The sequence below is a fragment of the Martes martes genome (assembly GCF_963455335.1).
Source record: "Martes martes genome assembly, chromosome: 3".
NCBI classification, from domain to species: Eukaryota; Metazoa; Chordata; class Mammalia; order Carnivora; family Mustelidae; genus Martes; species Martes martes.
In genome coordinates this window covers 62,089,541-62,112,288 of record NC_137890.1, presented here as the reverse complement: position 1 = coordinate 62,112,288, position 22,748 = coordinate 62,089,541, and the positions used below count along the sequence as shown (strand labels likewise).

Below are 22,748 nucleotides of genomic sequence, written 5' to 3'. Positions count from 1 at the left end.
TTTGATATTGGGCATTTATTGAAAGAACATGAAAACACTAATTAAAAAGATATATGCACCCCTATGGTCATTGCAGCATTATTTGCAATAGCCAAGGTATGGAAGCAATCCGAGTCCCTATCAAAGGAAGAGGTGATATCTATAACTATCTCTCTATAAGTGTGTGTACACACACATATACACACAATGGAATATTATACAAATATATACACACAATGGAATATTACTCAGCCATAAAAGTATGAGATTTTACCATTTGTGACAACATGGATGGACCTAGAGGGTGTTTTGCTAAGTGAAATAAGTCAGCGAGATAAACACCATATTATTTCAGTTATATGTGGATTCTAAAAAACAAAAGGCAGAAAAAGACCTACAAATACAGAAAGCAAAGTGGTTGGTGTCAAAGGGAAGGGGGTGAGGCTTTGGATAAAATGGGTGAAGGGGAATAGGAGATACAGGCTTCCAGTTATAGAATAAGTCAAGGGGATGAAAGGTACATCACAGGGAGCTGGTCAGTGGTACTGTAACTGAAGATAACAGAAAGCATTGCATAGTGACAGATGGTAGCCACACTTGTTGGGAGCACAGTATAATGTATAGACTTGTCAATTACTATGTTGTATAGCTGAAACTAATGTAACACTATATATCAACTATGCTTTTTTTTTTTTAAAGATTTTATTTATGTATTTGACAGAGAGAGAGATCACAAGTAGGCAGAAAGGCAGGCAGAGGGGGAGGGGGAAGCAGACTCCCTGCTGAGCAAAGAGCCCGATGTGGGGCTCGATCCCAGGACCTGAGATCATGACCTGAGCCGAAGGCAGCGGCTTAACCCACTGAGCCACTCAGGCGCCCCTCAACTATGCTTTAATAAAAAAAATTTTAAGGGGCGCCTGTGTGACTCAGTGGGTTGGCCTCTGCCTTCAGCTCGGGTCATGATTTCAGGTTCCTGGGATCAGGCCTCATGCTGGGCTCTCTGCTCTGTAAGGAGCCTACTTCCCCCCCTCTCTCTCCCTGCCTCTCTGCCTACTTGTGATCTCTCTGTCAAGTAAATAAATAAAAATCTTTAAAAAATTTTTTTTAAATTAAAAAAATTTCAGGGTGGCTCAGTGGGTTAAAGCCTCTGCCTTCAGCTCAGGTCATGGTCTCAGGGTCCTGGGATCAAGCCCCACATCAGGCTCTCTGTTCAGCAAGGAGCCTGCCTCTCTGCCTACTTGTGATCTCTCTCTGTCAAAATAAATAAATTAAAATAAATAAATAAATAAATAAATAAAATTTCAGTAGTGTGGCATAAAGAACTGAGAAACAGTCCCAAACTTCTATTTAAACTTGGTACATGATTGAGAAAGGATTGTAAATCAATGGGGAATAAATGAGCATGTGATGGATGGTGTTATGACAATTGTATATCCATATGGAAAAAAGCCATCCCTCCCCAAATCCCAATTAAAGACCTAAATTTGAAAAATAAAACTTTAATATTTATAAAGTATAATACTGTCACTATCTCAGTGTGCAGACTGGATTTCTTAAACATGACAAAAAGCACAAACCACACATTGTACACACAAAGAAAGACTGATAAATTTCACTCCATTCAAAATCATAAATACTTCCAAATGACAAAATAAATCATAATCAAGTTAAAGATAACACGTAGGAGTAGACTGTTATAATATAAACTACCAACAGAAACAACAGCATCCATTTTTTATGGCTGAGTAATACTCCATCATGTGTGTATGTCCACACACCCCACATTTCCTTCACCCATTTATCTACTGATGGACATTTGGGTTGCTTCTAAAACTTGGCGATTGTAAATAATGCTGCAATAAACACAGGGGTGCACACATCTTTTTAAATTAGTGTCTTCATTTTAACATAGCATGTCAACATTACTCAAAAAAAATCAACATCCAGTTTATTTAAAGTAGTCCCATAAATCAATAATAAAATACTTTGACTGTCATGATTCTGCTGGAGATGTGCAGGCAAGAAGAGAGCAAACCAGCAAGAGGGGACCAAAACCAGTATGAATGAAACTTGAAATAAAAAGCTACTCTGATACATACCAGCTGAAGACCAGCTTGCCAAACAATCCTAAAGGAAAGTCAATGTAAGACAGGTGGACACAGGATAACTGAAGTCCCTTCTCAGAAAAAATTTAAAAATGAAATTTGAAATGAAGGTTATCCTTCAAGCAGGGAATTAGCTTTAATTAAAAGGAAACTACAGTTAATTGCTTGGATTATAATATTTTAGGTCAAGCCACGTGAAATGACAGTATTTGTAAATAAAAGATAGTCAAAGGAATGCCTATGGTTTCACTTCTATAGCCTTCATTTATACATGTATTTCAAATTGCATGTCTAGTATATTTCAACCTGTAGAGCTAATGATAGAACCTACCTATTAATTCACGGGCTTAAAACCAGTTTTCAAGTAAGACTAAAACCTGATTCTACTCAGTTGTATACGGCAGTTTTAAAATACTGTGTTTTACTGGAATGCAATAAAAAAGTGTTTTATAGTCCACCAAAAATATAATTCTTGGCCAAAAATTGTGAAATATACTCAGATGATTATTAAAAGCCTAAAGCTGAATGAGAGAAAAATCCAACTCAATTTAAATTGAATGAATTTACACTTTTTTTTTCCGACTTTACCTCACAAAAATCAACTTCTTTGTATCTCTACACTACAAAAATTACACTATAATTTTTGGGTTTTGCAATAGCATCACTGTTTCCTCCTTAAATTTAAAAGGTCCTCACAAAGTTTAAGAACAATTTTAAACAAAAGTGCTCTGATAGTTTATAAAATTAAACATTTTTACTTTCATAGATATTTTGGCAAATCAAAAATGAAGAAACTCAAGTAGTCAATAAACAAGAAAAAATATGCTCAATCTTTCTTAGTTTTGTTATTCCTATTTTCTTCCCTTTAGTATTTACCTTCCACCCCCCACTCCCTTTCCTTCCCTTCCTTTAGTCTTGAAGCCAACATCAAAAAATGTTAACTATTTTTTTCTTAATTTATTCATTTATTTGAGAGATTTGAAAGAAAGAGTGAGAGAGAGCAGGGTGGGGAGCAGAAGGGCAGAGGAAGAGAGAAACTTAAGCAGACTCTGTGCTGAGTGCAGAGCCTGGTGAAGGACTTGATCTCCCCACCCTGAGATCAGGACCTTAGCTGAAACCAGGAGTCAGATGCTTAACCATTGCGCCACCTAGGCAACCCTCCTTCCAAAATTTTAACAACTATTAATACTAACAACAGTATGAACCTTCTTCTTGTACTTTAATGTATTAATATTTATTTATAAAAAAAATTAAAAAATATTTTTACCTTTGCCTCCCTTACAGTGAATCACTACGATGTTTTCGTCATCTTGAGCCATCCACTCATCTACTTCTTTGGTGAATGCCACCATCTCACTGATTTCAAATGTAAAATTTTCAGTTGAATTAAAATTCATCCAAAAAATCAAGCCCAGTATATTTAGCTTTCTTTTGACAGCCATCTTGGCATGAAATTTACCTTAGGCTGGGGACATTGTGATCATCAATCTTGATTCGCTGGACCCTGTCATGGAAGTACTTAGGATTATAAGCTCTTTCACCTAAAATAAATAATACATAGGTCAGATAGCTATGCCTAATAAACACAGTAAATGATCAAGTTATGAAGAAGTTATACTTTTTATTATAAATGCCTTATCCACCTTAATTTTTAAAAAATATTTTATTTATTTATTTGTCAGAGAGAGAGAGAGAGAGAGAGCATGCGCACAAGTAGGGGGAGTTGCAGAGGGAGAGGGAGAAACAGGCTCCTCATTGAGCAGGGAGCCAGATTCGGGACTCGATCCCAGGACTCTGAGATCATGACCTGAGCAAAAGGCAGATGCTTAACCAACTGAGCCACCCAGGCATCCCCCTTATCCACCATTAAAAGATTTCTTACTGGCTCTTGTTGCTTTTAAGAATATTAAGGGTCTGAAAAACAGAGATAGCAGTGGTTTGTCCATCTTGAGAACCCAACTTATTTGGGCTTAACAGGGCTTACTTTTAATTTTCTAGTAGGTTACTCATCATATTACCGCAAATTACCACAGAGCAGAAGTACATGTGGCCAACCAGAATGCTTGCCTCCTGAAAATGTCTGTTTAATATACAGGAAGAGGAAAAGACAAGACAGAATACTAAGTGGGGATATAATCTCTTTTCTACAGGTTTTGTTTTCGAGCATATTTTCCCTTGTTTATTGACTATTTGGATTTTTTCATTTGGGTTTTGCTCTCCTCACACCCCACTCCTAGAGATTTAGGAAATGTATTTTTTGAATTGTCTGTCTTCAAAACACAAGCCAGCAGGGAAAACAGAAGTATTTTCCTAAACCGAACACCACCAGAGCAGATTCTACCCAAAATGGCTCTGCCTCAACTTAAGCTTCCTGTCTGCCCCACACGGCATTTATACTATTGAGATATTTTTTTCCTCTACAAAACAGAACCAATGCAAGACGGAGATTTTTAAACTCACTTCCCATCACCCAACAAATACTTATGATTAAATGAAATGTAAAGACTGAATCATCTTATATGTAGTGATCTGTTTCATATCAATAGTAGCAAAATATCTGGCCATGTACATACTGCATAGATTGTAGACTTGATAGTGTTCTTGATGTTTGGTATCTAAGAACCGCACAACTTCCTAGAAAAAATAGACACATGTCTTACATAAATCCATATGGCACCTATATAAGCTATTCCTTAGGAGTAAGCCAAAATGATCATTACCTTTTATTCACTTGTCCTTCACCCTAAAGGGGAGATTTAGGGAAAAGAGTACCTACATTTCAAGTCCTAGTTTATCCACTGACAGTTTTCAAATAGTCCACAATGTTGTGTGTGACTACCTGAATAACCTCTACTATAAATACACATTGCTTAAAGCTACCAGAGACAGTTACTATCCTTACGTAAATATGTAAAAATTATGATTTCATAGTAATATATGATTCTTATCTAGATCTATTTTTAAATAGATAGGTTATGTATATTTTTTAATTTTTTAAAAAGATTGATTTATTTTAGAAAAAAGAGAGAGAGAATATGAGTAAGAGGAAGGGGAGGGGGAGAGAGAATCTGTAGCAGACTCCCCACTTAGCATGGAGCCTGATGTGGGGCTCCATCTCACAACCCTGAGATCATGACCTGAGCCAGAACCAAGAATCTCAGGCTCAACCAACTGAGCTACCCTGGTGCCCAAATAGATAGTTTTTTTAGATCATGATCTGGATATTACAGTCAACCTATGCACTATTTAAATGAATAAATAATGCAAAAATGTGTAGTATGATTGTGTGTCTATATATGCATGATAAAAAAACATAAACACATTAAATTTTAGTTAAGTGGTGGCAATATGGAGACTTTTTTGGATCACCTTTGCATATTTTCTAAAATGAATACATATGCATGTATGTGCATATACACACACACACACAAATATGCATATATGCATAACTTTTCAAATAAGATATAGTGATCTAAAGTACAGTTACTATCACATACAAATACAGTATTTCTAACAAATTTATCCATTTGAAACTTCACACACAGGACCATGTGTCTCTGTATAACAAAATGACTATAAAAAAGCTTAAAAATTGATGAGTATAGTACCCTGAGCAACGTTTACTAGCTTCATATTGTGAAAAAGAAAAAATATCAAAACGATCAATTGGTTAAATTGTCAGTAGGAAATAGTAAATAAAAAAGATAAATACTCTGAGTCTGTATAATGCTGGAATGGGGGAATAGACTCATATACATCAAGATTTCATGAGATCCTTTACACTAAAATGAATTCCAGATGGAGTAAAGAATCAGAGATTTAAAAAAACCCACAAATATCTCTAAGAAGTTCAAGTGCATATTAATCAAATCTTTAGATCAAGAAAAACAAAATACTGAAGCAATGGAAGATCAACAGATTTAGGTTCGACTTTAAAAATTTGAGATTTCCATTAAAAAATGCCACAGTACAATAAACAAAGAACAGGGAAGAATCATTTTCAGTAAAATGGAGTGAATGGGGACTATGTCTAATATTACTATAAACTAGTTATACTAGTATAAACTAGTAACTCAAAACAATTTAAATAATACTCCCTCAACCTATAGATAAATGGGCCTAGGACATAAATTCATTAAAAAGAAAATTTAACTGCATAACAACCTATATAGATAAATGTTCACCTCACCAACAGAGAAGTCTAAACAACAATAAACTCCCATTTTCACCCATGAAATTAGCCCTTTCCTTTTCAAATGGGAAAATCCAATGCTCGCAAAGATGGCATGAAAATAAAGCTTTTGATTTATTGCTAACATAATCCCTTGGATTTGGCAATACATATTGAGAACCCCCAAAATACTCATACTCCATAACCAGGTAATTTTATTCCTAGGAACCTATGAGAAAAGGTTTTATGCCTTTAAACCTGTGTGCCTCTGATGCTGCATTATTAATGTTTTTTTAAATTTCTTTTCAGTGTTCCAGAATTCATTGTTTATGCACCACACCCAGTGCTCCATGCAATACGTGCCCTCCATAATATCTACCACTAGCTGCATTATTAATGTTAATGACACCTAACTATCCGACATTCAAGCTTGATTATAACACTGATGAAATATCACACAACCATTAGAATACCGTCTTGCCCTTCATTCTCTCAATAAGCAAACATTTCACAGTGTTTAATTTATGTGCAGTCTTCCTTAGTATACCACACTTACAGATATTCAGCATTTGCTTTTTTAATGGAAGAAAAAAAAAACAAAAACCTGGGGGGCGCCTGGGCAGCTCAGTGGGTTAAGCCTCTGCCTTCGGCTCAGGTCATGATCTCAGGGTCCTGGGATGGAGCCCCGAATTGGGCTCTCTGCTCAGCAGGGAGCCTGCTTCCCCCTCCCCCCTGCCTGCCTTTCTGCCTACTTGTGATCTCTCTCTCTCTGTCAAATACATAAATAAAAATCTTTTTTAAAAAATACCTGGATGGCTAAGTTTTAGGGATTTTTTAAAAATCACCTCATATTTCTCTATATGTTTAAAAAAAATGATCTCAAGGTCTGAATTTTCTCCAAGAGTCCATCCTTGACTCAATACAAAGATAACTTACTGCTATGTTTTCTGATCTAAATAGTTTACCTGAAGACTATAAACACCTCTTAAACTAACTAGCTCTACAGAGACAAAAAGCATGTAAAACAAAGTTCAACTCTGCCAAGAAACCACATTTTGGAGGACTAGATGGATAGTTTTTGTCCTCAACCAGAATAAAGAATATGTAATTGTACCAAGGTCAAAAACTAAAAGATAACTAAGAAGATTTTTAGCAATGTAGGTAATGTAGATCTCCTTTTTCTCAATAACCTTACGTTTACAATTCCAGAAACTCTTGGGAAAGTGAAAAATGCTGTCTACTCTTTGAAACCCTTTTTGCAATAACCTCCCACTTTGTCCTAAATATGCCAACCCTTTCTCTATGTTCACAAAATATTAACTAACCAGTAGAGTTTACACTGGAAGTGACTGTCTATCTTAGCACATTCCATGATCTGGAGATGAAAGTGCAACCTCTTTGCCTGCATGTCATGGCAGCACTGGCCATACTTGTTAACACTTCCACCATAGTGCTTTCTTCTTTATTCCCACATATGTCCAATCTTGCTACTTCTAGGAAACACTTGACATTTATATTAGCAAATTTACTGCATATGAAATCTTACTGTTTGCTCTACATATTACTATCCATTGCTCTACATATTACTATCCATTGTTGTTCAAAGTCTAATCCTGCAAATTTATTCCCTCTTAAGAGTGAAGGGGAACTACATGACCACTTTGCATTTTCTCAGAAATTAATCATGCCGATATCTGAATCTCACACCCTCTAGTCAAACTTGTTAGTTTGTAGATGGCTTTCATCTTAAAAACAACAAAGACATGCTCTGTCCAGGATACGTTGTTATCATTGAACGTGCAAGCACCAGCACAGCTCCACTGCCTCATTCTCAGTCAGCCCAGGTACCTGAACTAATAGCTCAGACATAAGCCTGCACTCTGGCAAAAGAGGAAGGTAAATATTCATAAGGATAGTAGATATGATTTTGGGGGTGGTTTATGATTCATGAGTTTTATGAAAACTGATGATTTATCACCTCTTCTTCTATTATGTCTATTAAAAATGGTAAAAAGATCATGGTTTACTAGAATTTTGTCAATACCCCAAGGAGATAATTGTTAAGAACTGAAAACAACAACAACAACAAAAACCTCAATGGTCTAGAGAACACTCTAAAAGCCAAGAGTAATATCTTTGCTTTGACTTACATACTTAATGAAGTTTGTGGCTTTTTAACACCCTAGCCAATATTAAGTGTTGCTAAATTTATATTTATCACCACTAAATCTACAAAGAAAAATGAATCAATTTAGACAAGTTGTAATTAACCCACAGTTCTCAGCCCAACCTACTGAAAAGTAATATTGGCAAAGGATACTCTATCCCTAGAGATGGATTCTGGCAATTTGAAGATGCTGTCCTGAAGTGCCATAATCCATCCAATGGACCCTGGTCAAATTACTTCATAACTATTCCCATTATGGAATGAATAAAGTAGTTTCCACATTAAATAGCAGTTTGGAAAATTTTTCAAAATTGGTCAAGGGAGTAGTAGAATCATGTCTTACTTACAAATAACATAACCTAGATAAGATATGGTTCACACTCTCCTTAAGACCTTTTTGAACATTTATAAATTGATTTTGACTGCCCAAGTCTCAAGACTATGAATATGGACTACTTATTGTTTTTAATTTTTTGCATGTATAGAAAAGCTTCCCTGCATTAAGTGATTTCATGAATGATTCAAATACTTCATCCTTCCCTATTGGGCTCTATCATGTGAATTTATTTGATCAACGGAATGACATAAAGCAGGTAATTGCAAAAACCCTTATAAGATTCCACTCTAGCTCTTGCCTTTTTGCCATTACATAAGAACACACCCAGGCTAGCCTAATAAAGAATGAAAACATATGGAGCAGACAGGAGTTACCCCAGGTATATGGTGGGATGGCCATAAGGTCATTATAGAGCAGCTGATAAGGAAAACTGAGATTCCATTCCACAGTGGTAATGTAGGAAGACCCTGACTTTACCTTCTCCATGGCCACACCAAATCTACAAATCTACAAATATTAATAGAATAGTTCCTCCTGAAGAACTGAAGGATGACTGAACAGCTTCTGCATAACAAAAGATAAAGATAAAGAAACTATGTAGTTTCTATGTAGAGAACTGCAGAGAGAGGGAGGCACAACAATGAAGGGAAGCCCCACCTCTGACACTGTGAACTGTGAGGGTTCAGTTAGAGATTCATCTGCCTTGGGGCAAGAAAATAAGCCATGGTTTAAAAGGGCAACTAGGATTTAAAAAAAAAAAAATTGTTGCCCTAGAACTCTACCAAATGCTAGGGAAGCTCCCAGAAATCTCTCCAGATTGGACAGGTTGTTGACTGTCACAGTTCATGCTCCCCTTCTACCTAGATAGTGTAGATAGGTGCAGGGTTTACACATCCAAGCTGGTATAGAGCCCCAGTGAGCCCTGGGCCCCTAGCCCACATGAGCCCCAGCCATTCTATCAAAATGGCCCCAGTATGACACACACTGGGACACTCCTGCTAGGCACCCACTATACCTCCAGCCATTGTATCAAAGTCATATGCATGCAAAGCACCCTGAAACATTGCAGGCCCCCACCACATTGGCTTCAGATGGCTTGCTAGGGCACTTACTGCAGAGAGTGTGCTGGGACCTCCTGGTTCACAGTTGCTTTGGCTCCAGCTAACTTGCCAGGGAGCCCTTTGCTGTAAGCACCTTGGGACACCCTGGCCTACACCCACCTTAGCTTCAATAGTTCTGCCAGGGAGTAGTTGTATGTGGAGAACCTGAGGCACCCTCACTGAAACCTACTTCAACAGCTGTCCTGCTGGGGTGCCACTTGTGCAGGGTGCACCAGGACCTCCATAAGCTTGTGCTCCACCTCAGCACTATCTGCATGGAGAGCCATGGGACACCCAGATTTCACCCACTTCAACTATTTTGTAAGGGTCCTCTCAGTGTGTAGAGCCCTAGGACCCTCTGCTTACAGCCACTTCACCTTCTGCTGTGCTACCAGGGTGCTCTCTCTATGTGGACAGCTCCAGGAATGACCTGACTCAGACACACTTCAATTATGGCCATCCCACCAGGGCAGCCCCCACATGGAGCGCCCCAGTACCCACAGATCACACAAGCCAGAATTCTAGCCAGCCCCTCAAAGTTACTAGGAACACACAGTGTACACAAGGGACAACCATACACAAGACCATTCCTTCAAGTTTCGGATAAGTAGCTGTTCTAATCATAGTAGCAAATACAGAAAATCAAGCAAAATTGGGAGGCAGAGGAATATGCTTCAAATAATAGAACAAAACAAAACCTCAGAAAAAGACTAAATGAAACAGAGATAATCAATATGCCTGATAAAAAGTTTAAAGTTATGATCATAAAGGTGCTCACTGGTCTAGAGAAAAAAGTGAAAGACCTCAGGGATAACTTCAACAAAGAGATAGAAAACAAAAAGGAACAAATCAGAGTTGAAGAATGTAATAACTGAAATGAAAAACTACTAGATGGCATCAACAGTAAGTTAGTAAATATAGAACACATAAGTGATCTAGAAGATAGCTGAATAGCAAAAAGAAAAATAGAATTTTTAAAAATGAGCATAGGTTAAGGGATCTCTTGGACAACATCAAATAAGTAAGCATTTGCATTATTGGGGCCCCAGAAGGAGAAGAGAAAGGAGTAGAAAATATATTTGAAGAAATTATAGCTGAAAACGTCCCCATCCTGGGGAAGGAAGTAATATCCAGGTTCAGGAACCATAGAATTCCAAGCAAGATGAACCCAAGAAGGGCCACACCATAACACAGAATAATAAAATGTCAAATGTTAATGATAAAGAGAATTTTAAAGGCAGTCAGAGCGAAGCAAAAAGTTACATAAAAGGGAAACCCCATAAGCCTATCAGCTGAATTTTCAGCAGGAACTTTGCAGCCCAGAGGAGAGTGGCATGACATATTCAAAGTGCTGAAAGGAAAAAATATGCAACCAAGAAAACTACCCAGCAAGGTTTTTATTTAGAATTGAGAGAGAGATGGAGTTTCCTAGATAAGCAAAAGCTAAAGGAGTTCATCACCACCCAACCAGGCTTAAAAGAAATGTTAAAGGAACTTTTTAAAGTGGAAGAGAAAAGACCTTAATTAGAAGTAAGAAAATTATAAAAAGATGTAAAATATGAAAACATAAACACAAAACATGGAGGAAGGATTTAAAAAGTTTTTTAGAATGTGCTTGAACTTAAATGACCATCAACTTAATACAGAATGATGTATACTTAGAACGTCGCATATAAACCTCATGGTAAACACAAACCCAAAACTTATAAAAGATACACAAAAAAGAGAAGGAAAGTCAAGAATAACACTACAGAAATTTATAATCTTAAGTAAAGAGAACAAGAAGGAACAGAGAAGAACCACAAAAATAACCAGAAAACAATCAAAATGACAGTAAGTACACACTGAAAATAATTACTTGAATATAAGTGCTCTAAACACTTCAATCAAAAGGCATAGGGTGGCCCAGTGGATAAAATACAAAACACATCTACATGTTGCCTACAAGACACTCATTCAGATGTAAGGGCACACTCAGGCTGAAAGTGAATGGGTGGAAAAGATATTTCATGCAGAAGGAAGTGGAAAAAAACCCCCAAGGTAACAATATTTATATCACAAAAAGCAGACCTTTAAGACTTACAAGAGAATAAGTAGGGCACTGCATAATGATAAAGAATCAATTGAACAAGATGATACAACAATTATAAATATCTATGTACCCAACAATGGCACACCTAAATACTTAAAGCCAATATTAATACCCATAAAGGGAGAAAGAGTAATACAATAATAGTAGGGGAATTTAACACAGTGCTTTTTAAATAGATATATCATACAAGAAGAATATCAATAAGGAAAGTGTGTCTTTGAACAATACAGTAGGTCAGATGGACCTAACAGATAAATACAGGACATGCCACACAAAAACAACAGAATACAAATTCTTTTTATATGCACACAGAATGTTTTCCAGGATAGATCACATGGTAGGCTAAAAAACAAGTCTCAATACATTTAAAAAGATTGAATCATATCGTGTATATTTTCTAATCACAATGGGGTGAAATAGAAACCAATTACAGAAAAAAAATTGGAAAACCAAACAGGTAGAGATTAAACAACATGCTACGAAGCAAAAAATGAGTCAACAAAGAAAATGAAGAGCAAACTAAAAAATATATGGAGACAAATGAAAATGAAAACACAATAGTCTAAATCTTTGAGACTCAGAGAAAACAGTCCTAATAGGGATATTTATAGAGATACCAGCCAACCCAAAGATATAAGAAAAACCTCAGTCTAAAAACCTAAAAAAAAAAAAGAAAAAGAAAAGTCCAAAATTAGTAGATTGAAAGATTTAATAAAAATTGAGCATAAATGAATGAAGTAGAGTCTTTAAGAATAGAAAAGACCAATGAAACAAAGAACTGATTCTTTCAAAACATAAAAAAGTCAATAAATCTTTAGCCAGACTGATCAAGAGAAGAAAACAAAAGGAACCGAATGAAACCAGAGACAAAAGAGTTAACAAAGAACACCACAGAGGTACAAAAGATTATAACAGAGTACTACAAAAAAAAAATGTCAAAAAATCAGATAACCTAGAAAAAATTGATGAATTCCTAGAAACATACAGTCATCCTAAACTGAATCAGGAAGACATACAAATTCGAAAACCAAATTACTGCTGACAGAATTGAATTGTTAATCAAAAAACTCCCAACAAATTCCAGGATCAGACAGATCATAGGTGAATTTACTAAATATTTTAAAAAGAGTTAATACCTATTGTCTTCAATCTATTCCAAAAAAATAGCAAAGAAAGTATAGCTTTGAAGTACAACCTAATGAGGCCAGCATTATCCTGATACCAAAACAGACAAACACACTACAAAAAAACAAAATTACAGAACATTATCACTGAAGAACACAGAAACAAAAATTCTCAACAAAATATTAGCAAACCTTATTTAACAAAACATTAAAAGGAACATTCACCATGATCAAGTGGGATTTATTCCAGGTTTGCAAGAATGGCTCAATATTTGCAAATCAGTCACCCCAAGTCAACAAAATGAAGTATAAAAACCATGCAATCATCTCAACAGATGCAAAAAAAGCATGTGACGAAATTCAACATCCGTTTATGATAAAACTCTCCAAAAAATGGGTTTAGATAGAACATACCTCAACACAGTGAAGGTCATATATGACAAACTCACAGCTAATGTCATACTCAATGGTGAAAAATTGAGAGCTTTCCCTCTAAGATCAGAAACAAGACAAGGATGTCCACTCTTACCACTTTTATTCAGCATACTCCTGGAAGCTCTAACCACAGCAATCAGACAAGAAAAAAAAAAAAAAGCATCCAATTTGGTAAGGAAGATGTTACTGTCACTATTTGCAGATTACATGATACTATACAGAGAAAACCCTAAAACCCTAATAAAAAACAATTAGAATACATGAATTCAGTAAAGTTTCAGGACATAAAATTAATGTACAGAAATTGGTTTTTTTGTACATTAATAATGAAGTAGCAGAAAGAGAAAACAATTTGATTTACAATTGCATCAAAAAGAATAAAATAACCTAGAAATAAACTTAACAAAGGAGGTGGAAGATCTGTGCTCTGAAAACTATAAAATGCTGATGAAAGAAATTGAAGACAAACCAGATTATGAGATATACTACAAAGCTATAGTAATCAAAATAGTATGGTACTGGTACAAAAATGGACACATAGAACAGATTAGAGAGCCCAGAAATAAACCTACACTTATAGGGAAAATTAATCTAGGACAAAGGAGGCAAGACTGTACACTGGGGGAAAAGATAGTCTCTTCAATAAGTGGTGGTGAGAAAACTGGACAGCTACATGCAAAAGAATGGTCGTTTTGTTCCTTTTTGCTACAAAAATAAATACACTGGATTAAAGACCTAAATGTGAGACCTGAAACTATAAAACTTCTTGAAGAAAATATAGGCAGTAAGCTGTTTGACATCAGCCATTGCAACATCTTTCTAGATATGTGTCCTCAGTCAAGGAAAACAAAAGTAAATATAAACTATTAGGACTATTCCAAATAAGTTTTTGTATGGTGAAGGAAACCACCAACAAAACTAAAAAGCCACCTTGTGAATGGAAGAAGATATTTGCAAATGATATATCTGATAAGGGGTTAATACTCAAAATATATAAAGGACTTATACAAGTCAACACCCCCAAAAATATGATTCAATTAAAAATGGGCAGAAAACCTGAATAGACTTTTTCTTCTGAATTGACATTTTTTTCAAAGAAGATATAGAGATGGCCAACACATACATGAAAAGATGAAAAAGAAATGCAAATCAAAATCACAATCAGCTATCACTTTATACCTGTCATAATGGCTAAAATCAAAGATAAGAAATAAGTGTTGGTGAGGGTGTGCAGAAAAAGAAACCGTTGTGCACTGGTGGTAGGAATGCAAACTGGTACAACCACTGTGGAAAACAGTACAGAGGTTTTTGAAAAAAATTAAAAATAGAATTACCATATGATCCAGTAATTTCACTACTGGGTTACCTAAAGAAAACAAAAATACTCATTCACAAAGGTATCTGTACCTCTATGGTTACTGCAACATTATTTACAATAGCCAAGATATGGAAACAACCCAAGAGTCCATTAAAAGATGGATGGCTAAAGAAGAGGTGGTATATATACACAAAGAAATTATCGAGCCATAAAAAAGAATGAGATCCTGCCATTTGCAACAACATGGATGAACCTAGAGGTATCATTTTGAATTAGTGTGTTTTGTTTTCTTTGGGTAAATACCTAGTAGTATGAATCCTGGATCACATAATATGTCTATTTTTTGGTTTTGGAGAAACTTCCACACTCTTTTCAACAGTGGTTGCACCCAGTTTGCTTTCCCACCAGCTGTGCACAGGGTTCCTTTTTGCTACATCCTCACCAACACCTGTTGTTTCTTGTGTTGTTGATTTTAGCCATTCTGACAGGTGTGAGGTGTTCTTGTGGTTTTGATTTACATTTCCCTTGGTCGTGGGTGATGTTGAGCATCTTCTCATGTGTCTGTTGAATGTATGAGGTTATGAAGTGTACTGGATATATATATTACAGCAGCAAATAAGAAAACAAAACTTTAAAATACCATTTAAAATAATATCAAAGACTTCTGGGGAAGATGGTAGAATAGGAGGACTTTCAGCTCCTCTCCTCACACAGATAAAGCTAAATAAATGCATCAGTGTAAATAACCCAAAAAATGACACGGAGACTGGCAGAACAAACTCCACAGCTAAATGTAGAGAAGGGGCCACTGAAAGAGGGTAGTAAGGACAGAGACATGGTCTGGAGCTAAAGAGACCCATACAACTCTCTGCAGGAGGGACGGGTGCTACAGGCATGGTGAGGGGAGAAAAACAAACCTCCACATCAGGGAGCCCATATAGGGAAGATGAATCCCCATTACATTTGGCTTTGAAAACCAGAAGGGCCAAATTTTGCGAGTTCTTACAACCAGTGGGACTTAAAACATGGAATTTCAAAAATCAGCAGGAGTAAGAAAAGTGGGAAGCACAAAAGCAGTTAAAGTAAGTATAACTATGAAAAACAGTGAGCATACTTAGAAAGTACAAGTAAATTATGACACCACATACCTAAATTGTGGAGAGGAGAGGAATAAAGAATGAATTCAAACTTTAAGTGACCATTGACTCAATATGGTCTATTATATGCAGAAGATGTTACATATAAACCAAACAGTAACCACAAATCAAAAACTGGTAATAGACATGCAAAGAAGAAAGAGAAAGGAATCCAAATGTATCATTAAAGAAAGCCAGCTAATTGTGAGAGAAGAGAGCAAGGAAAGAAAGAGAGAACTACCAAAACAACCATGAAACAAGTAACAAAATGACAAATACATATCCATCAATAATTGCTTTGAATGTAAATGGCTAAATGCTCCAATCAAAAGACATAAAGAGATGGAATGGAAAAAAATAACCAAGACCCAGCTATATGCTGCCTACAAGAGACTCATTGCAAACCTAAAGACACATGCACATTGAAAGTGAAGAGGTGGAGAATGCATGCAAATGGATGTGAAAAGAAAGCTGGGGTAGCAATACTTATGTCAAACAAAATAGAGTTTAAAACAGACTGTAACAAGAGACAAAGAAGGACACTATATAATCATAAATGGAACAATCCAACAGGAAGATATAACAATTGTAAATATTTACTCACCTAAATACATAAAGCAGCTAATAACAAACATAAAAGAAGTAACTGAGAGTCATACAATAGTAGTAGAAGACTTTAACACCTCACTTACATCAATGGACTGGTCATCCAAACAGAAAATCATCAAGGAAACAATGGCTTTGAATAACACATGGGACCATATTGAATTAACGGATACATTCAGAACATTCCATCCTGAAGCAGCAGAATATACATTCTTTTCAAGTACACATGGAATGTTGTCAGAACAGAGAACAAATTAGACCACAAAACACGTCTCAACAAATTCACAAAGATCCAAGTCATAGCATGCATCTTTTCTGACTACAACTATGAAACTAAAAATCAACAACAAGAAGAAATATGGAAAGATCACCAATACATGGAGATTAAATAACATGCTACTAAACAATGAACAGGTCAATCAAGAAATCAAAGAGAAAATCAAAAGATACACAGAGTCAAATGAAAATGAAACACAATGGTTCAAAATCTTTGGGGTGCACCAAAAGCTATTCTAAGAGGGAAGTTTAGAGCAATACAGGCCCACCTCAAGTAGAAGTCTCAGACACACAATCTAACCTTATACCTAAAGGAGCTAGAAAAAGATCAAACAGATAAAGGAAATAAAGATCATACTCAATGGTGAAAGACTGGGAAAATTTAACTATGAATGAAGAGACAAAGCTTCTGAGGAAAAATAATCAAATGGATGAACCTCATCTGTTTCAAGCTGAGAAAGATTTATTTCCTGAAGGCAGTGAAAATACAGGCCTTGGAAACAGTAGTTCTAACTGCCAGGAGACAAAAGAATGAGTAGGATCCAATACCAGTAGAATGAGACAGTCACAGAATCATCTACAGAAAAAAATGACGATGTTACAGAAGTTTTAGATGGATTATTTACATACAGTTCTACTTTTATACTGTATGAAATTTTAATGAAATAAAGTGGACAAAATTAGTTCTACAAGATAAGCAGATTGTAAAATAAAGTACTTTATGGGATAAGTCCTAAAAGAGTTGTTCATGCAGAACTGTAAATTATGAGCTGTTCTGGGTCTTGCTTAGCACTGATTTTTTTGGGGGGAGGGGGCAGGGGCCTCTGGTTAAATTTCGGTTTGTATATATATATTTTTTTTAAATTTAGAATTAAAGTTTTTATTTTATTTTTGGAAAAGATTTTATTTATTTGAGAGAGGGAGAGAGAGCAAGAGCGTGCACATGCATGAGTGGTGGAAGGGGCAGAGGGAGAAGGAAAGAACCCTTAAGCCAGCTCCTCCATGAGCCCAAGTTTGTCCCAGGGTTCAATCCCAGGACCCTGAGATCATGACCTGAGCCAAAACCAAGAGTAAGACACTTAAACAACTGAGTCACCCAGATGCCCCTAGAATTAGAATTTTTAAATGGAAGTAGCAATTACAATTTTTAAACCTTTGGAGAGTATCACCTTTAGTTTATAGATATACACGAAAGCTTTTTGTCTTGTCTTTTTCTGACAGCATTAGCAGTTTTCATATTTTGGTCAAAGTTTCAACATTTTACCATATGAATTATATGGTTTTGTGTTAGTTCCATACTACTTATAAATATATATTACCTATATTTATCTCTTATAGGAAAATATAAAATTTATCCCCTTAGAATAATATGTGTTTATATGTAATGTAGTATATACCATATAATATATAATATACATAATATAGCATGCAATATAATATGTATTATGTAAAATATATAACATGTTATATGATTATATAAAAACTATTATATATAATATACAAATCAATGATGTATTATATATAAATTATCTAGTTTATAGTTTATAAATTTATAGAATTTATAATATAATTACATAATGTATAAACTAAAAAAATGTACTTATATAAACTATATACTGTGTATATTAAATTTGATTATAGGTACGTTAATATATACATGTTATATTTTTATATATATAACTATATCTAAATATACATCTATTTTTCTAGGTTTTGTTTTTCTGTTTCTATAAAAGATGAATTTATATTATATATGTCCATAAACGAAATGTATATTTACATATTATAACATGTATTGCATATAACTCCATATTTTATATACATAATTATATATCCTATATTGTATATTTTAACATATATTACATATAAATACACATATATTATCCTAAGGGGAAAATGTTGTTATTTTTGTGTTTCTAAGAGATGAGTATATACACAAATATATATGCAATATGTATTTATAAATAGAATAAAATATACTACATATAATTTATATGTAATTATAAATTACATTAAATTATATACTATGTAATATATGATATATATTTAAACATGTACTATTCTAAGAGGGAAATATATTATCCTATTATAGTAATATCAATTTATTATATAATATTTATAACTATTATTTAATATATAATATATATAGTACACTGTATATAATATACATTTATATAATTGTATACATATTCCAAGGGGGAAAATGTTTTATTTTTCTGTTTGTCTAAGAGATGAATAAAATGGATACTTTTTTCAATTGATAATCATTGTGTTCATCTCTCTCAAGGCAGTTTCTTTCTGACTACATATATTCCTTGACTTGTGATGGGGTTAGTTCCCAACAAACCCATTTTTGATTGAAGATATTAAAAGTAAAAAATACATTTAATACACGAAACCTACCCAACATCATAACTTAGCCTAGCCTACCTTTTCTTTTATATGTTATGTTATGTTATGTTAGTCACCATACAGTACATCATTATTTTTTGATGTAGTGTTCTGTGATTCATTGTTTGTGTATAACGCAGTGCTCCATGCAATACATGCCCTCCTTAATATCCATCACCAGGCTAACCCATTCCCCCACCCACCCTCCCCTCTGAAACCCTCAGTTTGTTTCCTGGAGTCCATAGACTCTCATGATTCATCTCCCCCTCTGATTTCCCCCACTTCATTTTTCCCTTCCTTCTCCTAATGTCCTCCACACTATTCCTTATGTTCCATATATAAGTAAAACCATATGATAATTGTCTTTCTCTGCTTGACTTATTTCACTTAGCATAATCCCCTCCAGTTCCAACCATGTTGATGCAAATGATGGGTATTCACCCTTTCTGATGGCCGAATAATTTTACATTGTATATATGAGCCACATCTTCTTTATCCATTCATCTGTTGAAGGGCATCTCAGCTCCTTATAGTTTGGCTATTGTGGACATTGCTGTTATGAACACTGGGGTGCATGTACCCCTTCTTTTTACTACATCAGTATCTTTGGGGTATAGCCAGTAGTACAATTGCTGGGTCATAGGGTAGCTCTATTTTTAATAGAGGAACCTCCATACTGTTTTCCAATGTGGTTGTACCAACTTACATTCCAACCAACAGTGTTAGAGGGTTCCCCTTTCTCCGCATCCTCTCCAACATTTGTTGTTTCCTGCCTTGTCAATTTTTGCCATTCTAACTGGTGTAAGGAGGTATCTCAATGTGGTTTTAATTTGAATTTCCCTGATGGCTAATGATATTGAACTTTTTTCCACATGTCTGTTAGCCATTCGTATGTTTTCTTTGGAGAAGCATCTGTTCATGTCTTCTGCCCATTTTTTTGACTTATTTGGTTTTTTGGGTGTTGAGTTTGAGAAGTTCTTCATAGATCTTGGATACCAGTCCTTTATCTGTAATGTCATTTACAAATATCTTCTGAAGTCAAACTCTCTCTCTTCATAGATGACATGATACTTTATGTAGAAAACCCAAAAGCCTCTACCCCCAAATTACTAGAATTCATACAGAAATTCAGTAGTGTGGTAGGATACAAAATCAACGTACAGAAATCAGTTGCTTTCTTCTACACTAAGAATGAAAATATAGAAAGGGAAATTAGAGAATCGATTCCATTTACTATAGCACCAACAACCATATGATACCTGGGAATAAACCTAACCAAAGAGGTAAAGGATCTGTACTCAAGGAACTACAGAACACTCATGAAAGAAATTGAAGAAGACACAAAAAGATGGAAAAACATTCCATGCTCATGGATTGGAAGAATAACATTGTTAAAATATCTATGCTGCCCAGAGCAATCTATACCTTCAACGCCATCCCGATCAAAATACCAAAGGTATTTTTCAAAGTACTGGGACAAACAATCCTAAAATTTGTATGGAACCAGATAAGATCTCAAATCACCAAGGAAATGTTGAAAAAGAAAAACGAAGCTAGGGGCATCGCATAGACTGATTTCAAGTTTTATTACAAAGCTGTGATCACCAACACAGCATGGGACTGGCACAAAAACAGACACATAGACCAATGGAACAGAGTAGAGAGCCCAGATATGGACCTTCAACTCTATGGTCAACTAATCTTCAACAAAGCTGGAAAAAATATCCAGTGGAAAAAAAGACAGTCTCTTCAATAAATGGTGCTGGGAAAATTGGACAGCTATGTACAGAAGAATGAAACTCAACCATTGTCTTACATCATACACAAAGATAAACTCTAAATGGATGAAAGACTTCAACACAAGGCAGGAATCCATCAAAATCCTAGAGAAGAACAAAGGCAGTAACCTCTTCGACATCAGCCATAGCAACTTCTTTCAAGACACATCTCCAAAGTCAAGGGAAACAAAAGCAAAAATGAACTTTTGGGACTTCATCAAGATAAAAGTCTCCTGCACAGCAAAGGAAATAGTCAACAAAACAAAGCAGCCTAGTCTACCTTAATTGTGCTCAAAAACACATTATCCTACAGTTGGACAAAATCATCTAATAGAAAGTCTATTTTGTAGTAAAGTGTCGAATGTCTCATGTAATATATTGAATACTGCACTGAGTAGAAAAAAACAAACATGGCTGTACAGACACACAATTGTTGTCAGGGTATCAACTGTACATGCTCATGATCACATAGCTGCTGGGAGCAGCAGCTGATGAAAATAATTGCACAGCAGATCACTAGCCTGGGAAAAGATCAAAATTCAAACTTCAAAGTGTGAGGTCTACTGAATGCTTATCACTTTCACACTGTTGTAAAGTCGAGCATTTTTCATTTTTATTTTTTATTTAAATTCAAGTTAGTTAACATATAGTGTAGTATTGGTTTCAGGAGTAGAATTCAGTGATTCATCACTTACATTTAACACCCAGTGCTTATCCCAACAAGTGCCTTCTTTAATGCCCATCACCCATTTAACCCATCCCCTACTCCACATCCCCTCCAGCAACCCTGAGTTTTGTTCTTTTAGCTACAGAGTCTCTCATAGTTTACCTCCCCATTTTTTTTTTTTTAGATTTTATTTATTTATTTGACAGAGCGAGATCACAAGTAGGCAGAGAGGCAGGCAGAGAGAGAGAGGAGGAAGCAGGCTCCCTGCCAAACAGAGAGCCTGATGTGGGACTCAATCCCAGGACCCTGAGATCATGACCTGAGCCGAAGGCAGAGGCTTAACCCACTGAGCCACCCAGGCGCCCCCATTTTTTTAATCTTTTTTTTTTTTTTTTAAATGTTTTTTTAAGATTTTATTTATTTGTCAGAGAGAGAGAGAGAGAGAGAGCGCGGATCACAGGCAGACGGAGTGGCAGGCAGAGGCTGAGGGAGAAGCAGGCTCCCCGCTGAGCAAGGAGCCCGATGTGGGACTCGATCCCTGGACGCCGGGATCATGACCTGAGCCGAAGGCAGCTGTTTAACCAACTGAGCCACCCAGGCGTCCCCATTTTTTTAATCTTATTTTTCCTCCCCTTCCCCTATGTTCATGTTTTGTTTCTTAAATTCCACACAAAATTGAAATCATATATTCGTCTTTCTCTGACATTTCATTTAGCATAATACACTCTAGTTCCATCCACGTTGTTGCAAATGGCAAGATTTCATCATTTTTGATGGCTGAGTAATATTCCATTATATATCTATATCTCACATCTTCTTTATCCACTCATCAGTCAATGGGCAACAGCCAAATCATGGAAAGAGCCCAAAAGCTAAAACTTTTTGATTGGAGTCTGTCTGTAATTCAAGATCTGGTCCTTCTGAAATCTTGGAAACTAAGCTGAAATACCAAGTTAAGCACAGTCCAAGAGATCTGTTCAAACTAAAATTCTTCTCTCTCCTTTTGTGATGCTTGAGAAAAAGACTTCATGATTTTTGAGAAAATATTTTTTGTCTTGGTAATTGT

At 35.5% G+C, this 22,748-nt stretch overlaps 1 protein-coding gene across 1 annotated transcript in view; it reads right to left on the bottom strand.

Moving 5' to 3' along the window:
- The window catches only part of LOC308340231 (phosphatidylinositol 3,4,5-trisphosphate 3-phosphatase TPTE2-like), a gene marked incomplete at both ends in the record, with an annotated part of 171,615 nt that overhangs the window by 59,211 nt on the left and 89,656 nt on the right, over positions 1 to 22,748 (bottom strand). Inside the window, 3 exons of the mRNA XM_080799391.1 lie at positions 3,352 to 3,440; positions 3,544 to 3,625; positions 4,658 to 4,718. Coding sequence (XP_080655517.1) covers positions 3,352 to 3,440; positions 3,544 to 3,625; positions 4,658 to 4,718 — 232 coding nt within the window. The remainder of the gene's footprint in view (positions 1 to 3,351; positions 3,441 to 3,543; positions 3,626 to 4,657; positions 4,719 to 22,748) is intronic.